The sequence below is a fragment of the Melospiza melodia genome, chromosome W, assembly GCF_035770615.1.
Source record: "Melospiza melodia melodia isolate bMelMel2 chromosome W, bMelMel2.pri, whole genome shotgun sequence".
NCBI lineage: Eukaryota > Metazoa > Chordata > Aves > Passeriformes > Passerellidae > Melospiza > Melospiza melodia.
Window position 1 is genome coordinate 1,197,191 of NC_086225.1, and position 21,179 is coordinate 1,218,369.

The 21,179-nt window shown below is 45.3% G+C and overlaps 1 protein-coding gene across 1 annotated transcript in view; it reads left to right on the top strand.

The window, feature by feature from the left end:
• Positions 1-715: 715 nt before the first annotated feature.
• LOC134431515 (splicing regulatory glutamine/lysine-rich protein 1-like) overlaps positions 716-21,179 on the top strand; it is a 94,951-nt gene continuing 74,487 nt past the window's right edge. Inside the window, exons 1-2 of the mRNA XM_063179513.1 lie at positions 716-876; positions 19,226-19,359. Coding sequence (XP_063035583.1) covers positions 716-876; positions 19,226-19,359 — 295 coding nt within the window. The remainder of the gene's footprint in view (positions 877-19,225; positions 19,360-21,179) is intronic.

Sequence of the window (21,179 nt, forward strand, 5' to 3'; positions counted from 1 at the left end):
GCATGTTTTAATTTGCTGGCAGACCATTCAGTGAATTTCATGCCAAATCAATTAATAGAGCTAAACATGACCTATTAAAGGTGAGGTTTGGTACCTAGACTCTTTGGTATTCCGGTTTTAAAATAATAAGCCTTTTGCTTTGCTAAAGGACAAGGAAACCAATTAACAAGGTACTCAGGCCCTGTTCGTGCAAGAATTAGTCAGGCGCTCGCAGCTGCGCCTTCCCCACTTATGATGGAACTATTTAACCATTCTGCGTGCGGCGTCCGAGCCGTTGTGCTTGCTTCCTCCGCTATGCAACCTCCTCATCGCAAGATCTATGATCCAGTGGCAGCCTGGGGCGGGTAGTGCGTGGGAAAGAAGGCCGGGGGAGGAGGGAGACACGGTCACGTCCTGGTAGTGGCGGCCTGGGTAGCCCTTTGGGAAACCGGAGGGAAGTCGGAGGGAAGTGAGGCTTTTTTCCCCCTCCCTTCTTGCAGGGGAACTCGGAGTCCCGTCGGCGCGGAGCGAGGGCGCCCGCTCTACCGTGAGCCCCAGCTAGCACGGGAAGAACGGCTGTCCGCCCAGAAGCACCTCCAGGGAGCAGTCGAGTCCGCCGCTAGAGCGCCCGCATGCTAGGACGCTCTGGCAGGCGCCACGCGCTTTCTCTGTCGTCCGGCCCGCCTCTCCGACTGTGTGGCACTGTCGCGAGCGGAGCAGTCGTGCAGGCTCCGCCATGATGAGCAGTGGAGGGATCGGGGTGCCGCTAGGCTTCCCCTTGGCCCCCACGTCTGTCATCCAGATCACGAACCTCTCCTCGGCTGTGACCAGTGGGCAGATGCGGACTCTCTTCAGCTTCCTGGGAGATATCGAGGAGCTGCGCCTCTATCCCCCGGAGTAAGCAGGGTCTGCGTCGGCTCTCAGAACAGTAGAGATTTAGGATGAGGAAGAGGCTTAGAGGGGTCTAGAGGACGGAGGGAAAGGAAGAGGCAGAAGGTCCTATGTGCCATCTTGAGTGTGGGCATCAGTCTCCCGCACGTGGGTGTGTGTCTGTCATGTGGTCCCACCCCTTTGTATGGGGCAGGAACGTTAGGGGAAAGGGGCTATATGCCTGGACCTAAGATGGTTACCTCGGTCCGGAGGAGGGGAGCAGTCGCGGTATCTCTGGAGCGGCCTGTAGAAACACGGCGAGTTTTGTTCTCGTGGTGGCAGTCGGAGCCGCGGTCACCTGGTTGCAGCTGTCGGCACTGAGTCACAGTCTGACAAGACGCGTGCTCGTAGGCTGCCCCGAAGCGCTTCCTAGGTGCAGGTCTCGTTTCCCCCGTTTTCCTGAAAACCTGTTTTTTGTGCCCCACCTTTCTCTTCGCTCAGATTCATCCCAAGGGGAGGAGGAGAGGGGGAGGACGGGCGGGAGCGCCCCAGGCCTGACCTCGGCCTGGCTACCTGGTCTCGCCGGCACGCATCGCCCGAGTGGCGCGGCCGGCAAGACCAAGCTCTTTTTGTTCGAACGGCTGTTTTCTTCCGCGAGAAAGGGGTCACTCGAACAGAAGTCAGCATAGCTGTTAACAGAGGAACGGTATCTGGCCTGTGCTTAGAAATATCTCCGATAGGACGTTTGCAGTAAGTGAAAATTAGTAGCGGACCTTACACGTTTCTCTAAATTGTAGCTATCCTCATATCAACTGCATGCAAGGGATCTGCTCAAATGAGAGATAATATTGTTATTTTGCAAACCTCAATGTTTCTTCAAAGCAGATGGAACAGAAGAGGAAAATAAATATTATTTTTCTTAACACATTTGTTGTATTAGGAAGTGCATGGCAGACTGGCCCTTTCAAGCAACATATATATATATAAGAAAATTAAAAAGGAATATCAGAAAGGGGCAGGGGGAGCCATTCACATCCAGACTTCAATTTTAATACAAAGAAGACAGGAATAAAGTTTAATTATAAAAAATACTAGCAAAAGAAGATGGTATTTGTCCATTTTAATGTGTTACTAGATTATACATAGCTAGATTTGGATGAGGAATATTCAGAAAACCTAAATGTGATTAAACATATATAAAGTACGTATAGTAGGCATCCGTTCATGTCAAGATAAAACAGCTCTACCTAAGTTTTAAACATTTTAATAGATTTATAGTGATTTTTGCACAGTTTTCTAGGGTTTTATTTTGGACTTCTTCCACAATACACTTAATACACTTATCAGACAATAGAATCATAGAATGGCTTGGATTGAAAAGGACCTTGGAGATCATCTAGTTCCAACCCCCTTGCCATGGGCAGGGACACCTTGTGCTGGACCAGGTTGCTCAGGGTCACATCGAATTTGGCCTTGAACACTTCCAGGGATGGGTCATCCACAACTTCTCTGGGCAACCTGTTTCAGTGCCTCACCATCCTCACAGTAAAGAATGTTTTCCTAATATCTAATCTAAACCTACACTTTTTCAGTTTGAACCTATTCCCCCTTGTTCTCTCACTATATGCTCTTGTAAAACATCCAGCCTTCTTGTAGGCCCTCTTAAGTTACTGAAAGGTTGCTATAAGGTCTCCACAATGTCTTCTTTTCTCCAGGCTTAACAGCCCCAGCTCTCTCAGCCTGTCTTCATAGGAGAGGTGTTCCAGCCCTCTGATCACCTTCATGGTCCTCCTCTGGACTCTCCAACAGGCCTATGTCCTTCCTGTGCTGGAGACCCCAGAGCTGGATTCAGTGCTCCAGGTGGGATCTCACAAGAGCAGAGTAGAGGGGGAGAATCACCTCCCTCGACCTGCTGGTCATGCTCCTTTTGATGCAGCCCAGGATACAGTTGGCTTTCTGGGCTGCAAGCACACATTGTCAGGTAAACAATATGGTGAAACAAAGTTGTACATTGCATTGTGTACAATTGTAGCCTCTTTTCTCTCTTATTCTATATTGCAAATATTCAGCATACACACAAAATATTTTTACTTAGGCATGAGTTTGCAGAGTACAATGAAGTTGTGTTCTCTTCTGTATGCACAATTTTGCTTATTAAAAAGAGGACATTCAAGTTTAAAGATTTACTGCAATATTTGTAATCCCATTGCCTTTTCTGGGCATGTTTCTTTCTAATAGATATGAACTTGTAGTTCTGTTGATGCTCAACATTAAACAGAATATGTAGACATTATATGTATATGTACATGTGTATATACACTTGATAAATAATATAAACTCTCCTTTTTCTAATTCAGCATTATGATCTTTCCAAATAAAAGTATAAATTTTTCTTCACCTCTTCAAAACCAGTCATGTTTGTCAGCCTTCTACTTTTTCCCTTTATCTGTTGAAGTCTAATACATAAAATCTTATATTAAATACTCAGTAGTGTTGTTATTAATTTTTTTTTGTTTGAAAGGAAATAGATCTCATTCTGGTATTTGTCAATTAACTTGGTCAAGGACATGAACCATTTTGAAGTATTGATCTTGGTAATTGAATTTATTTTTGAATCATTTTTCCCCATTCTTGAAAGATGCAGTATTACATATTTAACTTTGGATTATCTTTTTCTTCCTGATTCTCTGATATTTTGCTCTGTCAGAGCAATCAAAGAGATTTATAGAAGTGGTGAATTTGATCAGGTGATCATTTCAACTTTATAGGAAACTCCTTTGATAACACTGTTCCACTATAGTTAGTTGTGCAGCACCCTACTGCTGACTTGAATGAAAAAAAAAGGATTTATTACTTACTAGGGAGTGAGGATGACGTATCATGTACCGATAGGCTCTTCAATGATTGTAGAACTAAGTATAGGGCTGTGCTATGAACTAGCATCATGAGAGAGAAGTTACTTTTCATCAATTTTCTACATTTTTCCAGTCTCCTGTTGTTTGTCTCTAAAAGTGAGATTCGTCACCTGGTGTGCAGTAAGACAATCACACACAGTGACAAGGTATGTGGTTAGTTCATATTTGCACAAAGGTCAGTGCTGAGTGGTAAACCCAAAAAGCTAGCACACAGAGCAGAGAACTTGATCATCATTTATACAATGTTAATCTAATCTATTCCACCTATCTACTACATATTCAATGTTTACTACTCTATTATTGGTTACTCATAAAAGGGCTGATTGCATAAGGTATTTTGTAATTCATTATTAGCTACTGTGCATTCTCAGGGCTCTTTCATTTGAATTGGGGGTTGTTTGGTGGTCATGATCTCCCCCTGATGGAATGACCTTTTACCCAGTTGGACCTGCTTTCAGCACAGTTCATTAGTTGGCTTTGTTAGTTTCTACTTATCTTGGGCAAATGTCCTTTTGGTCTGTAAATTCTGCATTCTTCTTGTACATTATCATGACTTCCCCCTAGGTCTGTGGCCCCCATACCCCAACAAAGCGATTCTATTGACAAGCAACCCATCAAAGACATCACTGTCATTAACATACCCCTTGGTTTTATAGGGTGCAACAGAGAATTTCTTTAAAAAACTATCAGAAAGTCTCAATTGTTAAATATAATTACTTTAAAGAGAAAGTATTAATGTTGGATTAGTTCACTTAAAGTTCTTGTAAGGATGCACAATGTGGAGAAGAAGAGAGAGAACCAACCTCAGTTTCTTCATGCATTAAATAAAAGGCAGGTTCTTTAAGATGACTCTTCAGTATTTCTAGTGAGCTTCCTGAACCCAGTGACTTTTCCAGGCAATTAATATCTTAAGACTGGGGTTTTAAAGTAACAGTTTCTGACAAGGTCCTATATTTTTTATACTGAAATGATTGGGATGACTTTTATGAATGTTGAGCTAAATCACACTATGCTCTTTGGTAGTTTGTCACTTCATGTTTTATCTTCATTAATCAAAGCCCTTCAGTTTCTTCAGTCATTGTTAAGCAGACATCCCATTAAGAAGGATGGATTTAATATCTGTCATTTTCCTGAAAGCCTAGTTCTCTGTGAGGAAGTGTCTCTCTTGTGTATGAGAGGTTTTTGCACTTTAGGCAGTTGCCAGTAAATGCTATTTTATTATTATTGTTATTTTCTGAAGAGGTCTGTGTGAACTGGGAATGAGCTGCTTTCAGATTCAGGATTGCGGGCATAGGAAACCCCTGGTACTGAAGAAGTTTCCATATGGTCATCATTATGATTTTAGCTACTTGTCAGTGAGACTTAATTGACACTGAAAGCAATATTTCTTTTTATTGAAAAGCTATGAACGTGTGTCATATTTCAGTAGGTCATAATGCTTGTTACTGGTGGCTGTTTGTATTTACCTGTTTTCTTACAAGAAAGTTTAAATTTGACTTGACTGTACAACTATATACTGTTCTGCTCTCTGGAAGACTTTCCATTGAAATTTTAATCTAAAACTGAAAGCACCTATTTGATGAATAACATCAGTAAACAATTTATGTGGAGGTGGGAAGAGGTTCTTTTTTTTTAATCCACTCATTTTACTCTTAAGTAATTTGTATTTGATTATCAAATCTCAAAGAGACTAGCTGAGTTTATATTTTATCTTGTTACAATTGTCTGCTGTATTGCTTTAAAATTGGTGTCATAAACTTGCCCAAGAAACTTTGACTTCATGAGATTTTTAACCATTTCCTCATAAGACCTCTCTTATAGACTATTGTATCTTTCAGTGCTCAAAGACCTCTTTTATTCCATTTCATTACTATTGCAAAGCATTTTGATCACCTCTTCATCCCTGTCCCATAAACAGAGCTTTAGCCTTGAGAAGTATATTCAGAGAATTTTTTTTTTCCTTTTTCTAACTGTTCAGAAATGAAAGTAAGGGATGCTTGTAAAATCCTTTCAGAAAATAGGACTTTTATGTTGTTGACTTTTTTTATTTACTTGTACATATATTTTTCCATTTTGCTTACATCTTGAGGAAAATAGGAGGACTGAATTGCAGGTTTCTAATTTTACCAAATGAGATCTGGTTTTTTTTTTGAAGATAAAGACTTAAATATCATAAAGAAAAGTTAAAGATGTATATGAAAATTACTTGGAAAATTGTTGTTAGACAGGGAGAAGCAGTTAACAAGAAGATAAGCAGTTAACAAGAACATAAGATAATATTACAGTCACAACCTTGGTAAGAGAATTTATGTCCTACAAGTTGTTACTACATCAGGGCCTTGGTGTGGATTTGCCACTTGTGTGTAGAAGAGGGTGGCTTTAGTGGGGCTTCTGTCATCTTCAGTGATATTTTGTCATCAAAGTCTGAGGAAAAACTCCTGACATTTTGAATATCTGTGTATGGTCCTGATTTGGGTAGAGATCTAAATTCTCATGCCGAGAATGGAGAATTGCTGTCATTGTTTAACAGGTGCTCCTCAGTTTGCCATTTGCAAAACCATGCTTTTGCGTTAGGTTCGTCACCCAGTTGAAATCTGTTTCAGAGAAGCCTTTAAAATTATATTTGTAGTGATACACCTTCAAATGTGGCTGTAAGAGGATTTTTGATTAGTTAAGTATTGAAAAGTTTGATGGAAATTGAACTTTAGCAGAATGAATTGTTCGAAAGCAGGGAGGCACAAAATGTCTGCATCAGGTATTGAAAGCCTTGCTATAATACTGTTTGCTTATGGGTGTTCTGGAGTTGTCTTGGAAGCTAATACACACAAGTGTTTCTTAGTTATTGTTATATCCAGCAGTGGCTGCAGTATAGATAAGGCCTTTGAGATGAAATACACAGAGCTTTATTTAAATGTGATCTGCACCATTATTCCAGAACATCTTATTTTGACAGGTTATTAGTTTCTGTTGTCTTCTCCACCATCATCACCCTGAGAAAATTTGGACCCTTAGAGAGATATTTTATAGCTTCTTATTTGATTTTTCACTGTAGATTTCTGAATAGGTAATTCTTAAGTTTTTGGTTGTTTTTGTTCTGTTGGGGGATGGATGTTGCTGTCTCCCTACAAAGGAAAAGAAAAATGGTAGAAACATATGAATACTATTTATATCTTTATTTCCTTTTTGAGTTTTCTTGCATTTTTGAAGAAACTGGATTATAGTAACCTTAAATCAGAAATGTAGGACTTGCTTTTTTGCAACGATGCTTTGTAACTGTAGGAAGAAGGCTATGAGACTACCTCAATTCAGCCTTGAAAAGGATTGGCAAAAAAAAAAAAAAAGGGATTAAAACAGAATAGGACTTTTCTGCTTTAAGAAAGACTTCTTACAAAGCCTACTGGGGAAGTTTAGGAGGCCCACTTTGCAAAAAAAAGAGGACTCAGTGTCCCTGGTTTAAGGCAAATTTGGGAGAAAACCTCCAAAAGGGGGCCTCTCCAGAAAGCAAAACCACACGGCCCCTCGCCCCAACCGGTTCAGGAAGGATTCCTTGGAGAGAAGTGGAAAGAACCTGTTTATTTAACAGGCACAGCATCCCCCAGCACACAAAATGAACAATACCAGATGATACCACTCTTCCACCACTCTGAAAAAAGATGACAAATTCAGAAAGTCTCTCTCTTGGGGGTGGTCGCTCTGTTCTCAGTCCCTCGGGCACTGGGGTAGCTGCTGCAGCCACAAGGTGCAAACTCTCAGTGTTTCTCAGGTCCCAGTCTGGAGCAGGTTCGAGTAGGTCCAAAAAAAGGGAAAGGAGAAACAGTCCAGGAAGAAATTTGGACTGCTTAGCTAAACTAACTAATGAGCAGAAGCAAAAAGCAAGAGCAAAGCAGGAGCAAAGCAAGAGCAAGAGCGAAGTGAAAAGTCAAGCAAAAAGCAAAAGCCGCACTATGTACTGCCCTGTCTCTGTGTGCCGCCAGCCGTGGAGGAGCAGGCTGATAACAAAACAAAAACAAAACTTTCACTCTTTAGAGCCAGTCTTGAAGGCATAGAACATAATATCCAGCATAAACAGAACACACGAATGGGAATACAAGCATCATAATGTCACCCCAGGACACTCAGTCACTGTGAAACTTTTTAGAATTTCAGAACTTTTGGATCTTAATCATATCCTTTGATGTAGATGCAGCATTGATGTGTTTTCAGCAGAAGTGGTCTCCTTATCAGCGAATTTTTCCTTTTCATTACTTCTCCAGTGAATCTCATGATTAGCTTAACTTTCAGAAAACACGTTGTAGCAAGGCTTTTTTTTAGAGGCTTTTTGCAGTAATATTCTTATGTTAATATTTTTAACCTATTTCTGAGGTAGCTTTTGTGATTGAAATCCAGGAAATACAGAGAGGGAAATATAGAAATGACACTTGTCATAACTGGCTCTGTAGTTTTTGGGATTTATAAGATTTATTTATGTAGGCTGTAACTGCCTGGAATAGAACTATGTTTTTGAGTTACCAATGAAAACAATAAAGAAAAAAAGCTAAGTGACGTTAGAAGTTTGAACCAGAGAATCTTCAATGGAGGCTTCAATCATTTGGGTTGTAACACTGGCATATGTATTAATTAACAATCAAACCCCAAACAACAAGAAAAAACCCAAAAGACCCTCCTCCTCAAACTTACCCACACAGGCCTCTGTCCCCCCGAACCCAAAACAAACAAAGAATCCTGTGGCCATTAGAAAAACAAATCTTTGCAATGAGCAAAGTCTGGCTCTTCAGAATATGTAACATTACAAGTTGCATGCAAGCATTTCTGCTGAGTACTGAGGTAGTCATAGCTCTTTGTCAGCTCTGATGGAAAGTGTCCTGAATGGATACTTCACAGATGGCTCAAAAGCCATTTTTATACATTTATTTCTTTCCTGAATATGAAAACATGAAACTGGGAAAACATTGTCCACTACAGACAAATGGATAGAAGAAATGTAGTAATCTTGCTATGTTTTTATAAATTGCATAAGGTTGACTTTCATATTTATGTTTCTCCCCCTCTATGCTTATTTTTCTCCCTAAATGTTTTTTCCATCATAAATGTTTTTGACTGCCATTCTGAAGTTGACCAGCTCTCTAGATATTTTATCTAGATGTTACCTTTCTGGTAACCAGAAACATACCAATCTGCCTGCCTCAGATTAAGTTCTGGGTTTATTTATGCAATTAATATGATAAAATAATGTGCCCAAAACTTGTGAGATTTTATTTAAATACTAAAGCTTAATTAATTCCATCCAAAAACTTTGGGAGTACCTGCTTGGAATTTGAGGGACTACAAGATGGATTGGACTGAACTTCAACTCCTGGTACTTCTGAAAGCTGATAAGTGTTATAGTTGAGAGGGTCAAGATTAAACAGTTCAGGTAGTGTATTTTCCATGATTTACTACTTTTGTAGAAGATAGATGCTTTTTTTAACATGGAACTCACTGATGTTTCAGCAATAACCTTTTGTGTTCTATCTTTGAAGGTTTTACCTGAACTTACTTCATATGAAGAAATAAACTAATTGTGTAGAGTGTAAATCTTGACCAGGGAATACATCTTTTAAAGAAAACTTTGTTTTTGATCAAGATTACAAAATTTGCATATTGTGCTTTCTGGTCAATCTGTTGGTGTACTTTTTAATGGAAAAGCAAGTTACCCAACATACGTATTTTTCATTTCCTTCTTTATTCTAGTCTAATAGTGAATTCTTCCTACTTCCTCCAGTGTTATCCTGTACCACACCAGGTCAAACTAAGATAAGATGATAAAAAAGGATATTTGTTAAATTAGTGAACTAAGATGTAACAATTCTAAGAATTCTCAAGAATGTGTTTTTTATCTTAATATGATTTAACAAAATTTCTTTTGTGAAGGTCTAAGAAAGAATATCAGTTAATTTGGGATAATATCCAAACAATACACTAAAAATGACTGGGCTTATTGTCTTAGAATTATGGAATACCCTGAGTTGAAAGGGACCCACAAGATTCATCAAAGTCCAACCCCCAGCTCTTCACAGCACCATCCCAAGAATCACACCATGTACCTGGGAGTATTGTTCAAATGCTTCTTGAACTCAGTCAGGCTTGGGGCTGTGACCAACTCCCTGGGTGCAGCGGCGTGTATCTAGCCTTCTAGAGCAGAGAAGGTCAGAGTCCGGCTAGCTGAGGTTAAGGCTGACACCTCGCTGCATGACCTGCCAGCACTCCTCGGCATCGTAAGGCCTCGGGCTGTGCTGGTTGCGGACTGGATTGCTGCTAAACGACGAGATGGAAGGAGCTGGACACTTGCCGGGGGAGGGGGGGGAGGCTAAGCTTGGTGTATTGAGAAGCCCATGATGTCCCAGCGAATGACCAAGAACAAAGGGTGCTTACGGGTTTTAAAGGGAAGGAGTGGACCCGGGAGGGGTTTACAGAAGACCAATGGGGGGAGAAGAGGGGATGAACTTAATACAAATGACATAGTGGAGAGTTCAATAGGTACCAGGTATGGGAGGGGTCCCGGGACCACAGCCAACCACAACCCCCAAAGAGGAGAAGCTTCTGGAATACTAGGCGGAGTGGGGGGTGATTGACTTGGCCCAGGGAGGAGAAAAAGCATACATATAAGGGAAAAAGGGGAGGAGGAATTATAACCTAACAGATTGACAATAGAACTGGCAGGGCTGTGGCGGGAAAACTGAGGAGGGCAGAACCATTTTACACAAAATGGGGGGGAGCAGATACATAAAATGGGGAAGGAATTAAATGAACTTAATGAACACACTACAACATCTCCCTGTTTTTTATCAAATAAAAATAAAAGAACGGAAAAGTCCATGTAAAACTGAAAAGTCCAAGTGAAATAACTTAAAAGTCTGTGACTCGCGGCTGGTCATGACAAGTGCCTTTGTCTTCTGACCATAGTCCATCGGCCCATGAGTAGCTGGATGTTGGAGCGGTAGCCCCTATCTCCTCTGTGGCTTGCCTCCAAAGAGAGGTTGAAGGAGAGGGGTCGCTCCTTTCCATGGGCTCATTGCAAGGGACAGTGGCACCCGGCGCTGTCAGTTTTCTCCGGACTAGCTCGCGGATCAGGGAGGTGAAAACCAAAAGTGAGTTGGGGAAATGTACTAAAAGACAAAAAGGGAACAGTTAGACACAAAATACTTAAACAGATGGTTCTGCCCCAAATAATAAATCAAGTTCAGAAAAAGGAAAGGAAATGGGGGAGGAAGGTCGGGATTCATAAACCAGAGGTAGTTCAGTGAGGAGAGGAGTAGGTGGAGGAGTCTCAGCATTGGGGAGGAACTGAATATCTGAGGAAACTGATGGTGTTTGGGAGGGTTTTCTCCGTCTCCGCCGCCGCCAGCACGCCACCTGAACCTGTGACACAGCCTCCTTATGCGTCCTCTGCTTCGGGACAAAGGGCCTGACCCATTTCGATGGTATCCAGCGGGGGCCTGAGGGTGTGGACACACAAACATATCCCCTTCCCCAGGTCACCAGGTCAAAGGGCCCCTCCGTCCGCCAGGTCTCCGGATCCTTGATGAGGACCGGTGGCCTGGCTTTAGGCTGCAGCTGCTGGTGACTGCCGAAGTGTTGGACCACTGGAGGGTTAGGGTTGTCGAAAGAGCAATTAAGAAAGTTGAGAGTGTAAAGTGCTCTCGACAACCGGATGTGGGGGGTCTCCACCTTCACAGCAGCTTGCTGCCGAGCTAAGATCTTCTTCAGGCTCTGGTGGGCCCTCTCCACCATGGCTTGGCCTGTCAGGGAATAGGGGATGCCTGTCTTATGCACCATTTCCCATTGTTGTAGGAAGCTCCGCAGTTCCTTGGACGTGTACGCTGGGCCATTGTCAGTTTTGATGGTCATAGGGATGCCCAAGACAGCGAATGCCAGAAGCAGGTGCTTCTGGACATCCGCAGCCTTCTCACCTGTGTGGGCAGAGGCATAGATAGCACCGGAGAAGGTATCCACTGAGACATGGACGTAACACAATCGACCAAAAGAAGGGATGTGTCTTACGTCCATTTGCCACACCTTGCAGCTCACCAAGCCCCTGGGATTAGCCCCTGAGGCAATGGTGGGCATCTGGTCGCGCTGGCATTGGGGACATGTGGCTATGATTGCCTTGGCCTGGTCCTGGGTCAGATGGAATTGCCGGACCAGGCCAGGCGCGTTCTGGTGGAACAGCTGGGGGCTGATCTTAGCCTGGCCGAAGACATCTGGGAGCAGGCCCACCGTGACAGCAGCCACGGCCAGGGAATCGGCACGGCGGTTACCCTCAGCAATGAACTCAGGCAGCTCTGTGTGCGATCTCACACGCATGACGAAAAACGGATGCTCGCGGTGGGACACGAAATCGACGAGCCTAGTAAGTAATTCAAATAATTTTTGGTTAGAGACCTCCTGCAGAACTGCTGATTGAGCTCTAGACACTACACCGGCAACATATGCAGAATCTGTTACCAAACTGAAAGGTCCCGGGAACCTCTGGAATGCCCTGACTACTGCATCTAACTCAGCAATTTTTGGAGAACCCTCCACAACAGCAACATCTGTCTCCCACTGCTGAGTCTGAGGATCCTTCCAAGTCATCACTGACTTGTGGGATGCTCCAGACGCGTCTGTAAAAACTGTCACTGCATCCAGAGGCTCCTTGCTTTGGACCTTTTTTAGTGATAATTTAAATTCTGCATTAAATAATTTGTGGCCCGGCCGATTTACTGCAATCCGCCCAGTGTAGCTACTCAACGCAAACTAAAGGTTCTCATTAGTTTGCAGCAGTTCATTGAACGTCTTCATTTTTAATTGGCCCGACTCCAATTCAATTGGTACGTAAATACATTCAAAATCGCATCCTGCCAACGCCCTGATCCTCGATCTTGCTTTGAGGATCAGTTCGGCTACCAGCTCCTGTGGCCTTGTCATTCTTTTGGACCGATGGTGGCTGAGAAAGACCCACTCTATGATTAAGAGCTTGTCTCCCCAGCCTTGGTCCTTCAGAGTCTTGTCCCACTGGTGGATTATGCCATGGAGGTGTGGTAATTTTCCCAGTACTATGAATTTAAATGGCAGACCCAGATGGTAACGGTGGGCCTGCCTGGCCAAAACAGCCTTTTGGATCCTTTCCAGCGCCCCCCTGAGCCTCTGGGGTGAGAGCCCTAGGGGAACTAAGCCCCTCTCCCCCTTTCAACAAATCGAAAAGGGGGGCCAGGTCCTTGGTAGAAATGCCCAGCCAGGGTCTCACCCAATTTAAAGACCCACGCAGTTGATGGACATCCGCTAGGGTCTGGACATTAGTCCTTATAGCCAATTTTTGCGGCACAATGGTCCACTTTGTAATTTCAAGGCCCAGGTACCTCCAAGGTGGCATCCATTGAATCTTGTCCTGCTGGAGCTCGAACCCTGCAGCAACCAATGCCTTGGTTGTCAGGTCAAGCGCATGGGCAAGCAAACTGTCGTCGGCTGCACACACGAGGATGTCGTCCATATAATGATGTAAAATGATGGTATCCCTGAGGGCTGTACGTACTGGGGACAGCAGAGAAGCCACGTACCACTGGCAAATCACAGGGGAGTTTTTCATTCCCTGTGGAAGGCATCTCCAGTGGTAGCGCTTGTCCGGGGACTCACGGTTGATGGAAGGAACCGTGAAGGCGAAACACGGGGCATCATCTGGGTTTAAAGGAATTAGGAAGAAGCAGTCCTTTATGTCAATCACGGCCAAATTCCAATTTTGGGGGAGCATTGCAGGGGATGGCATCCCTGGTTGGAGAGACCCCATATCTACGATTCTTTTATTAATTTGGCTGAGGTCGGTCAGGAGCCGCCACTTGTCCTCATTGGGCTTTTTGATGACAAATATAGGGGAGCTCCACAGAGACATGGTCTCCTCGATATTGCCCTTTAGTAGCTGCTCCTGAACGAGCTCATTGAGCGCCTTTAATTTTTGTTTGTTAAGTGGCCACTGTTTGACCTGTACTGGTTCATCAGACAGCCAATCCAGCTTCCAGGTCCGGCACTCTTCGGTGGCCACTGCCCGAAAAACCTGGGGAGCCTTTGGAAGGTCAATTTTGGCTCCCCACTGGGCTAGAAGGTCTCTCCCCCAGAGAAGCTCGGTGTAATCCAAAACAAACGGGCGCATCGAAGCCAATTGCCCGTCTGGCCCCATAATTTGTACAATGCCCCTTGATTGTTTAGCCAATTTGAGCCCTCCTATACCTTGAATCGCGCCAGCTGCGTTTTGCAAGCCCCAATGTGACGGCCACTCCCGAGAGGGAAGGAGCGTCACATCTGCCCCTGTGTCCAAAAGACCCCTGACGATTTTGTGGTCCCCGCCCAACGAGAGTTGACATGTCAGGCGGGGCTTCTCCCTCTCCACTACCTGCGCCCAGGCCACCGTTGGAGGTGAGGAGTCTCCCAATGTCTTCTTCCAATGGTCCTTGTCAGGAAACTGAATGGCCTGGGCGATGATCTGTCCCTTGGGGAGGAAGAGTGGGGGTCGGACACAGTACAGCCCTACCGCAAAACGGTCCCGGTCTGTAGTGACCAACCCTGGGACGATGTAAAGGTCTCACGGCGTGTACTTAGTATCTCCGACGACAGTCCACCTGCAACGTCCTAAACTCCTCCATCGACCCAGATGTTGGAGGTCGACAGACACCAGCTGTAAATCACTATTTGGGGAGGTGTATGCCCCTAGTGAGCTGCAGCCTGTATGGGGAAGCAGAGGACAAGGTGTTAAGCACAGGTTGAGGCTGTAAACCACGGTTGTTAAATGTCACATCAGGTATAGATAAGAAATAAGACAAGTCCGGTAACGTGAATGACGGGATTCCCTTTTCTCCGCCCTCCCTGCTAGATGTTACATCACCCGCCACATTTCTATCTTGGCGCAGGGAGGGGCTGCGCTCTTGATCTAGTTTTTTTGCCCTTTTTCCTTCTCCTCTTTCCTCTTCCTATATTGTAAGTAATCTTGCCTCATAGGGCACTGGGGCATCCAGTGGCCCACTTTGCCACAGAGGTGGCAGGGGTGAGTCACCGCCGTCCTTCTCCCGGACCCCGGTGTCATTGGTCCGGTGGCGGCGGCAGCTTCGGCGTCTGTGTCCTCCGGCGCCGGATACTCTGCAAAGGCTACGGAGGCTCTTTTGGGGCGCGCTTTCAGGTCTTGTAAAGGAGCCACCCTGGTACACACTTCGATCATCATTTCTACTGTAGGTCGGGGGTTTCGAGGGAGAGATCGGATAGCCCGCCTGCACGCTGTGTTGGCATTGTAGTAGGCCATCTGCCTAAGCATCTCCTCTCTCTCCCTCTCCCCCGGAACCTGCGATTCCACAAACCGGTAAAGCCTTTCCATAAATGCCAGGTAAGGTTCCTGCACACCCTGCCTTATTTCTTCTTCTTCTAGCTGTGAGGTGGTAATAGCTAGTTGATAAAAAGCACGCTCTGCAGCCTTCCCTTTTTCCACAAGTTGTTCTGTGAACAACGCCTTTGCCTGAGCTGCCCCGCCCACCCACTGCCCGGTGCCCACAAGATGGTCCTCAGAAATTACCAAGCCCTCGGTGTCATGAGATGTGGAGGGGTTTCCCCCAAAGTGTTGGGAGAACCTCCACAATCTCCCTCCTCCATTCTCCCGCCCAGACCCTGAATTCCATGGGCCCTAAAAGGCTGGAGAAGAGAGCCCTCAGGTCCGCGGGCACCAGATCTCCCTGTGCAAGTACCGGGCGAAGGAGCCCCCGGAAATACTCAGATTCCCGGGAGTACTCCCTCTGGGCCTTGCACAGTTCCTTAATCCGGGCATGGGCTATAGGCACCCATTGGGCCTGAGCACTCCCCTCCCCACTAAGGTGGTATGTAACCGGGGCAGCTTCCAATAAAGGCACTTGTCCCGGCTTCAGGTCATCCACCCCCCCCCACCCCGGAACATGAAGCGTGGGAACCGGAATTGGAGGAGGTTGAGGCGGGGCTTGGTCTCTGGGCAGGGCAACAGCAGGGGCGTGGTGACTGTTTTCTCCGCCTCCAAGGTGGAGTTAGGAGGCGGAGCGGAATAAGGAGGAGGAACTTGGAAGGGGCCCATAGGGGGTGGAGCTGTGGGCAGAGCGAGGGGAGGAGCTGAGGGAGGAACCGAGGGTGGAGAAACAGAGGAGCAGGAGGGGTTAAGGGAGAGGAAAGGGTTGGAATTGGAAAGAAAGGGATTCTGGGGAGAAGAAGGGGTAAGGGTGGGAAAACCCATGTGGCAGCCTCCATTCTGGGCTCCATGGCAGCCATCTTGGGAATTTTCAATAAACCGGACAACTTTGGGGACCGAAACTGGGGACTTGGGGACAGGGATAAAGGGATCGGGAAGAGAACTCCGGAGAGCTTGGCCAGGGCTCTTCGGAGGGGGGGGGGGGGGGCGAGCCGGTCAAGAGGGAGCAGGGGCAAGGTGACCCCCCTGCTTGCTGTTGGCCTTTAGAAGCCCTCTCAAGGGCTCCTGCCGGTGGGAAGAGGGAGAGGAACGAGGGGTAGGAGCACAAGAACCAGGCGAACTGGGGAGCAAACTCGAACGAGAAGGGCTTTTTCTTAATTCCCCAGAGGGGCGCAGCAAGGTGAGCACCTTGCCCGCCCAATAAGCCACGTTAGTTAACTGAGTTTCCCCAGAATTAACTTCTTTATCTAATTTGGCCACAACGGCTGCCCAAAAACGTGTCTCCTTAACAATTTCGGGGGAAACTTCAGGGAAATGGGAGAATACCCATCTAATCAACACTATCAACTCTTTCTTGGGGGCAGTAAACCCTCCCCCAAGTAACAAACCCTTAACCACAATAAAAACTCATTTTTGGGTTTTGCTCAGACCCACACCCATGATCCTGCTCCTAAAGCACCCTAGACAAGGCGACTTCAGGAGGAGCAAGCACCCACGATAGAACACTCCACCCGCCAAAGAAAAATGCAAACTAAAACAATGAAGCACACGCTGTCGGCCCCTGCTCCCCCACTGTCCTCAAGTCTGAGGGTTCACTGAGGGGAAAGAAAGGAATTTAGGTGGTAGGACCTGGCCCCAAGTCTGGGGAAGCAGACCCCACAGGAAAGGGAAAACAAAAATCGATAGGGGTGAGGACTGTCCCCAGAAGAACATCCCGCGCCAATAGCCCCCCCCGCGGGACAGAGAGAAGGCAGAGCTTCCCCGCGCCCGCCGGCACGAATTCCAAAAGACAGCAAAACACGCCGCAGAGAGAGACAATGTAGCTGTGTATACTGCTTTTAAAATTCCCGGGCAGCAGCATCAGGGGGCTGGGACACGCCCTGCCGAGCCGCGGCAGACACAAAGGCTCCCCCGCCGTGGAATGCAGCCCCCCCGCAGAGCCGAGAGCCACGCCACGTGGCAGGCATCGGGGCCCCCCGCGCCATGCGGCAAAAAGGCGCGCGAAAAGCGGCGGAGAAGGGGGGGGGGGGAGCGGCCCCGGCGCGGCGAACCGCGCGGGAAAAACCGCCCCGCGCTTAAAAAACCGCGGCAGCCGTTCTGCGCCGCGCCGAGAGCTCGGAGCTCGCCCCGCCGCGGCGAGCAGGGACACCGGGCGCGCGAAAGCGGCAGAGGGCTCCGACGCGCGGCGCGGCGGGCGGCGCCTGCCGGAGCTTTCGGCGGCACGCGAAAAGCGGCAGACCGCGGCCACCCGCGAAGAGCTCTCCCCCCACCCCGAGAGAGAGAGAATTTCCCCCGGCCCCGAGCAGCGCCGGGAACCAGTCCCCAAGGGAAGAAGGATCGGGAGCGCTCCCCAGCGCAGGGAGGGCTCCCAGGGAAAATTAAAAAGGCAGGGGGTAACCACCGAGTCCGGGGCTCACCTAACCCAGCAGCGGTGCAAATGAAAAGTTCAGGCGGATGGTTTCTCGTCTCGAAGCCCTCCTCGGGGTGTGGGGAGTTGCGGCTTCGAATCCCCCGGGAGCGCCACCCCTAAAACGGGTCTGTTGCCACGGGAGGTAGTCTGACGGCCAGAGGAATTTTATAATCCGTTCGTGGGGTCCGGCAGTCCCAACGGCTAAGCGTCCGGGCGTAGTCCAGGCCCCGCGTGGGCGTCACACTGCAGCGGCATGTATCTAGCCTTCTAGAGCAGAGAAGGTCAGAGTCCGGCTAACTGAGGTTAAGGCTGACACCTCGCTGCATGACCTGCCAGCACCCCTCGGCGTCGTAAGGCCTCGGGCTGTGCTGGTTGTGGACTGGATCGCTGCTAAACGACGAGATGGAAGAAGCTGGACACTTGCCGGGAGGGGGGGGGGGGGGGGGGGGGGGGGAAAGGCTAAGCTTGGTGTATTGAGAAGCCCATGATGTCCCAGCGAATGACCAAGAACAAAGGGTGCTTACGGGTTTTAAAGGGAAGAGTGGACCCGGGAGGGGGTTTACAGAAGACCAATGGGGGGAGAAGAGGGGATGAACTTAATACAAATGACATAGTGGAGAGCCCAATAGGTACCAGGTATGGGAGGGGTCCCGGGACCACAGCCAACCACAACCCCCAAAGAGGAGAAGCTTCTGGAATACTAGGCGGAGTGGGGGTGATTGACTTGGCCCAGGGAGGAGAAAAAGCATACATATAAGGAAAAAGGGGAGGAGGAATTATATAACCTAACAGATTGACAATAGAACTGGCAGGGCTGTGGCGGGAAAACTGAGGAAGGCAGAACCATTTTACACAAAATGGGGGGGGAGCAGATATATAAAATGGGGAGGAATTAAATGAACTTAAGGAACACACTACAACACCTGGGGACCCTGTTCCAATGCTAAACCACCCTCTGGGTGAAGAACCTTTTCCTAATATCTAACCTAAACCTCCCCTGACACAGCTTCATGATGTTCCTCTTGGGTCCTGTCACTGGTCACACAGAGGAGAGAGCAATGTCTGCTCCTCCTCCTCTCAAGGAAGTTGTGGACTGTGATGAGATCCCTCTCAGTCTTCTTCAGGCTGAACAGACCAAGTGATTTCAGCTGCTCCTTAGATGGCTTCCCCTCAAGACCCTTCACCATCCTCTTGGCCCTCCGTTGGACACTGATGTTTTTAAACAAGTTTTATCTGGAGGATAAAAGATAAACTATACATTATTTACTTGACAAAAGTGTCCTGTAAATATGCTATTTACAATAACAGTGTAATTTTGTTTAGCAAGATTTGTAAAGAAAATCAGCCTTGTTAATTTGGGCTTTTGGCTTCTGTAAGTTTCCATTAAAAAGAAGGAGGGGCTATATTATGAGTTTTTAAGTGACAAGGTAAATTAGTAAATTTGTACATGTTGTAAATATTAGTAAATTTTTAAGTAGGCAAATTAGTAAATTTCTGCACTTGTCTTTTGGGTAACTTTCCAGGAAATCCAACTTTTTTTTTAATTAAGAAATAATAGCTGAAAATATATGCATACATTTATTTAATATGGCTAATTGTTGTTTTTTTTTTCCTTTTATCTTGCAGCAACACACCTCTTACTTTTTCCTCCAAAGTATGTTATATTAAGTTTCGTGAAGCATCAAGTGTCGGTGTGGCCCAGCATCTAACTAACACGGTTTTTATTGACAGAGCTTTGATAGTTGTGCCCTGTGCAGAAGGTTGGTATTTTAGACATTCTTCTGTAATGTTGGTCTTTGTCTTGTCTGCTAACTTTTTTAAGCTTTCTATCTAAAGAGGCAGTGCTCTGTTATTTGATTTTTTTTCTGTAAAAAAAAGCCTTGAAACAAAATTGCAAATCAAATGAAGAAACCAAATTATCTAGATTAAACTGAAATCCAGCATTAGAAAAAAATAGTTGATTTAAATTAGGATAGTTCAATTTTCCACAGTTATTACATATTTTGTGGGAAAATAAGGTAAACTAATACACTTCATTATAGTTTGTATTGGCAAGCTTATTCCCACACAAAGTTCTCTCTTAAGTCAATGGAGCACTGCAAAGATAAAGCAGTTTCCTGGCACTGTGATAACACGGCAGTTTGGATCTTAATGTGTTGCCCTTGGTGTGGTGTTTTGGTTTTGGGGTTTTTTTTAATAGTAATTATTTTTCAATTTTTTAGACCAAATTCCAATTTTGTCTTGTAGATGTTATATATGCATTTGACTATTTTAGATTAATCTAATCTTATGTATTTTGCATTTGTGATGGTAATTGCTGTTTGAATATAAATATTTACTTTCTAATTTAATAAAAAAAAGTTTCAAATTTTCTTTCTTGTTCCTGTGGAAAAATATTACTTTGTGTGCAATAAAAAGGCTTTCTTATGCATACTGGTACTCTTCTTTTAGATATCTTTAAAAATGCAATCAACTGTACAGAATGCTTCTAGTGTAAAATATTTTTCTAACTCAGTAAAATAAAGTGAATACTAAATTTACAAGTGTTTCTTTAACTAGCTTTGAGGTCCTGCTTTTACATGTGTTGAATACAAGGTAGTTCTTATTGTTAGTATACTATCCCAGATTTAAATGCAATTCTATGAAGCATGGCTCTACTTACTGTAGGCAGATCACCAGAGTTAGGCAGAGCCTCCTTGACTTCATTGTGATAATTGTGGGAATTGAGCATTTGCCCATTTGGATCTGGATTGCCTCTTTGGAGTGGAGTATTCCAGTTGATGGAGTACAGATAACTTCACATGATAGCTGTTTTGCCATGAACAAAAATATTTAGAAAGATTGATCCATAAACTGCAGCAAGTTCAGAAATATCTGCTATTAACAGGATTTTTATAACTTCAGTAGTCAGGTTTTGGTTCAAAAAATACTGTTGACTTTTTGGAGTTTAACAGTGGTCCCAGAGTGCCATATTTTGGCATGTTTGCCACATCATGATCTAGATAGTATGAGATTAGTGCTGCTGCAGTGATGGTCTGGGGTTTTCCTAGCAAACTCTGACAAGTCTTAAAAATTTCATAGACTCTTAGATGACCTACAGTACACTGTCTATTCTTGTAGCCTGTTAACATGGACATATTGACTAGTCTTTGTGAAGCCTAGATTTTTAGTTGCTTTTATGGTTTATTTGGGGGACTTTTGGGTTTTATTTTTGGAACTCATTCTTAAACCACAAAGAGGATATTGCTGTATCCACTTGAAGCTTTGTAAAGGCTTTGGGTAGGCAAAATGTATCAGAACAGCATCCTTATTGAAAAATTGCCCTTAAGTAATTGACTGCAAATTCTTCAGAATCTTAACACTGGTTCAGTACTGCCAGAGAGGAAAGATTGCTACCTAATGGATGAACAACACTTCCTGGTATTTTTCTTGAGATCGCTGCATGATGTGATATGACAACAGGCAGGTAGAGCTATGTTTTCCTATGTCTTTATGGCAGACAATGAGGGGAAGGAGAATAAAATCAAAGTTCTGAGAAATCTTGTTCCAACCCTGTTTGTAGATGACTTATTAGGTATTT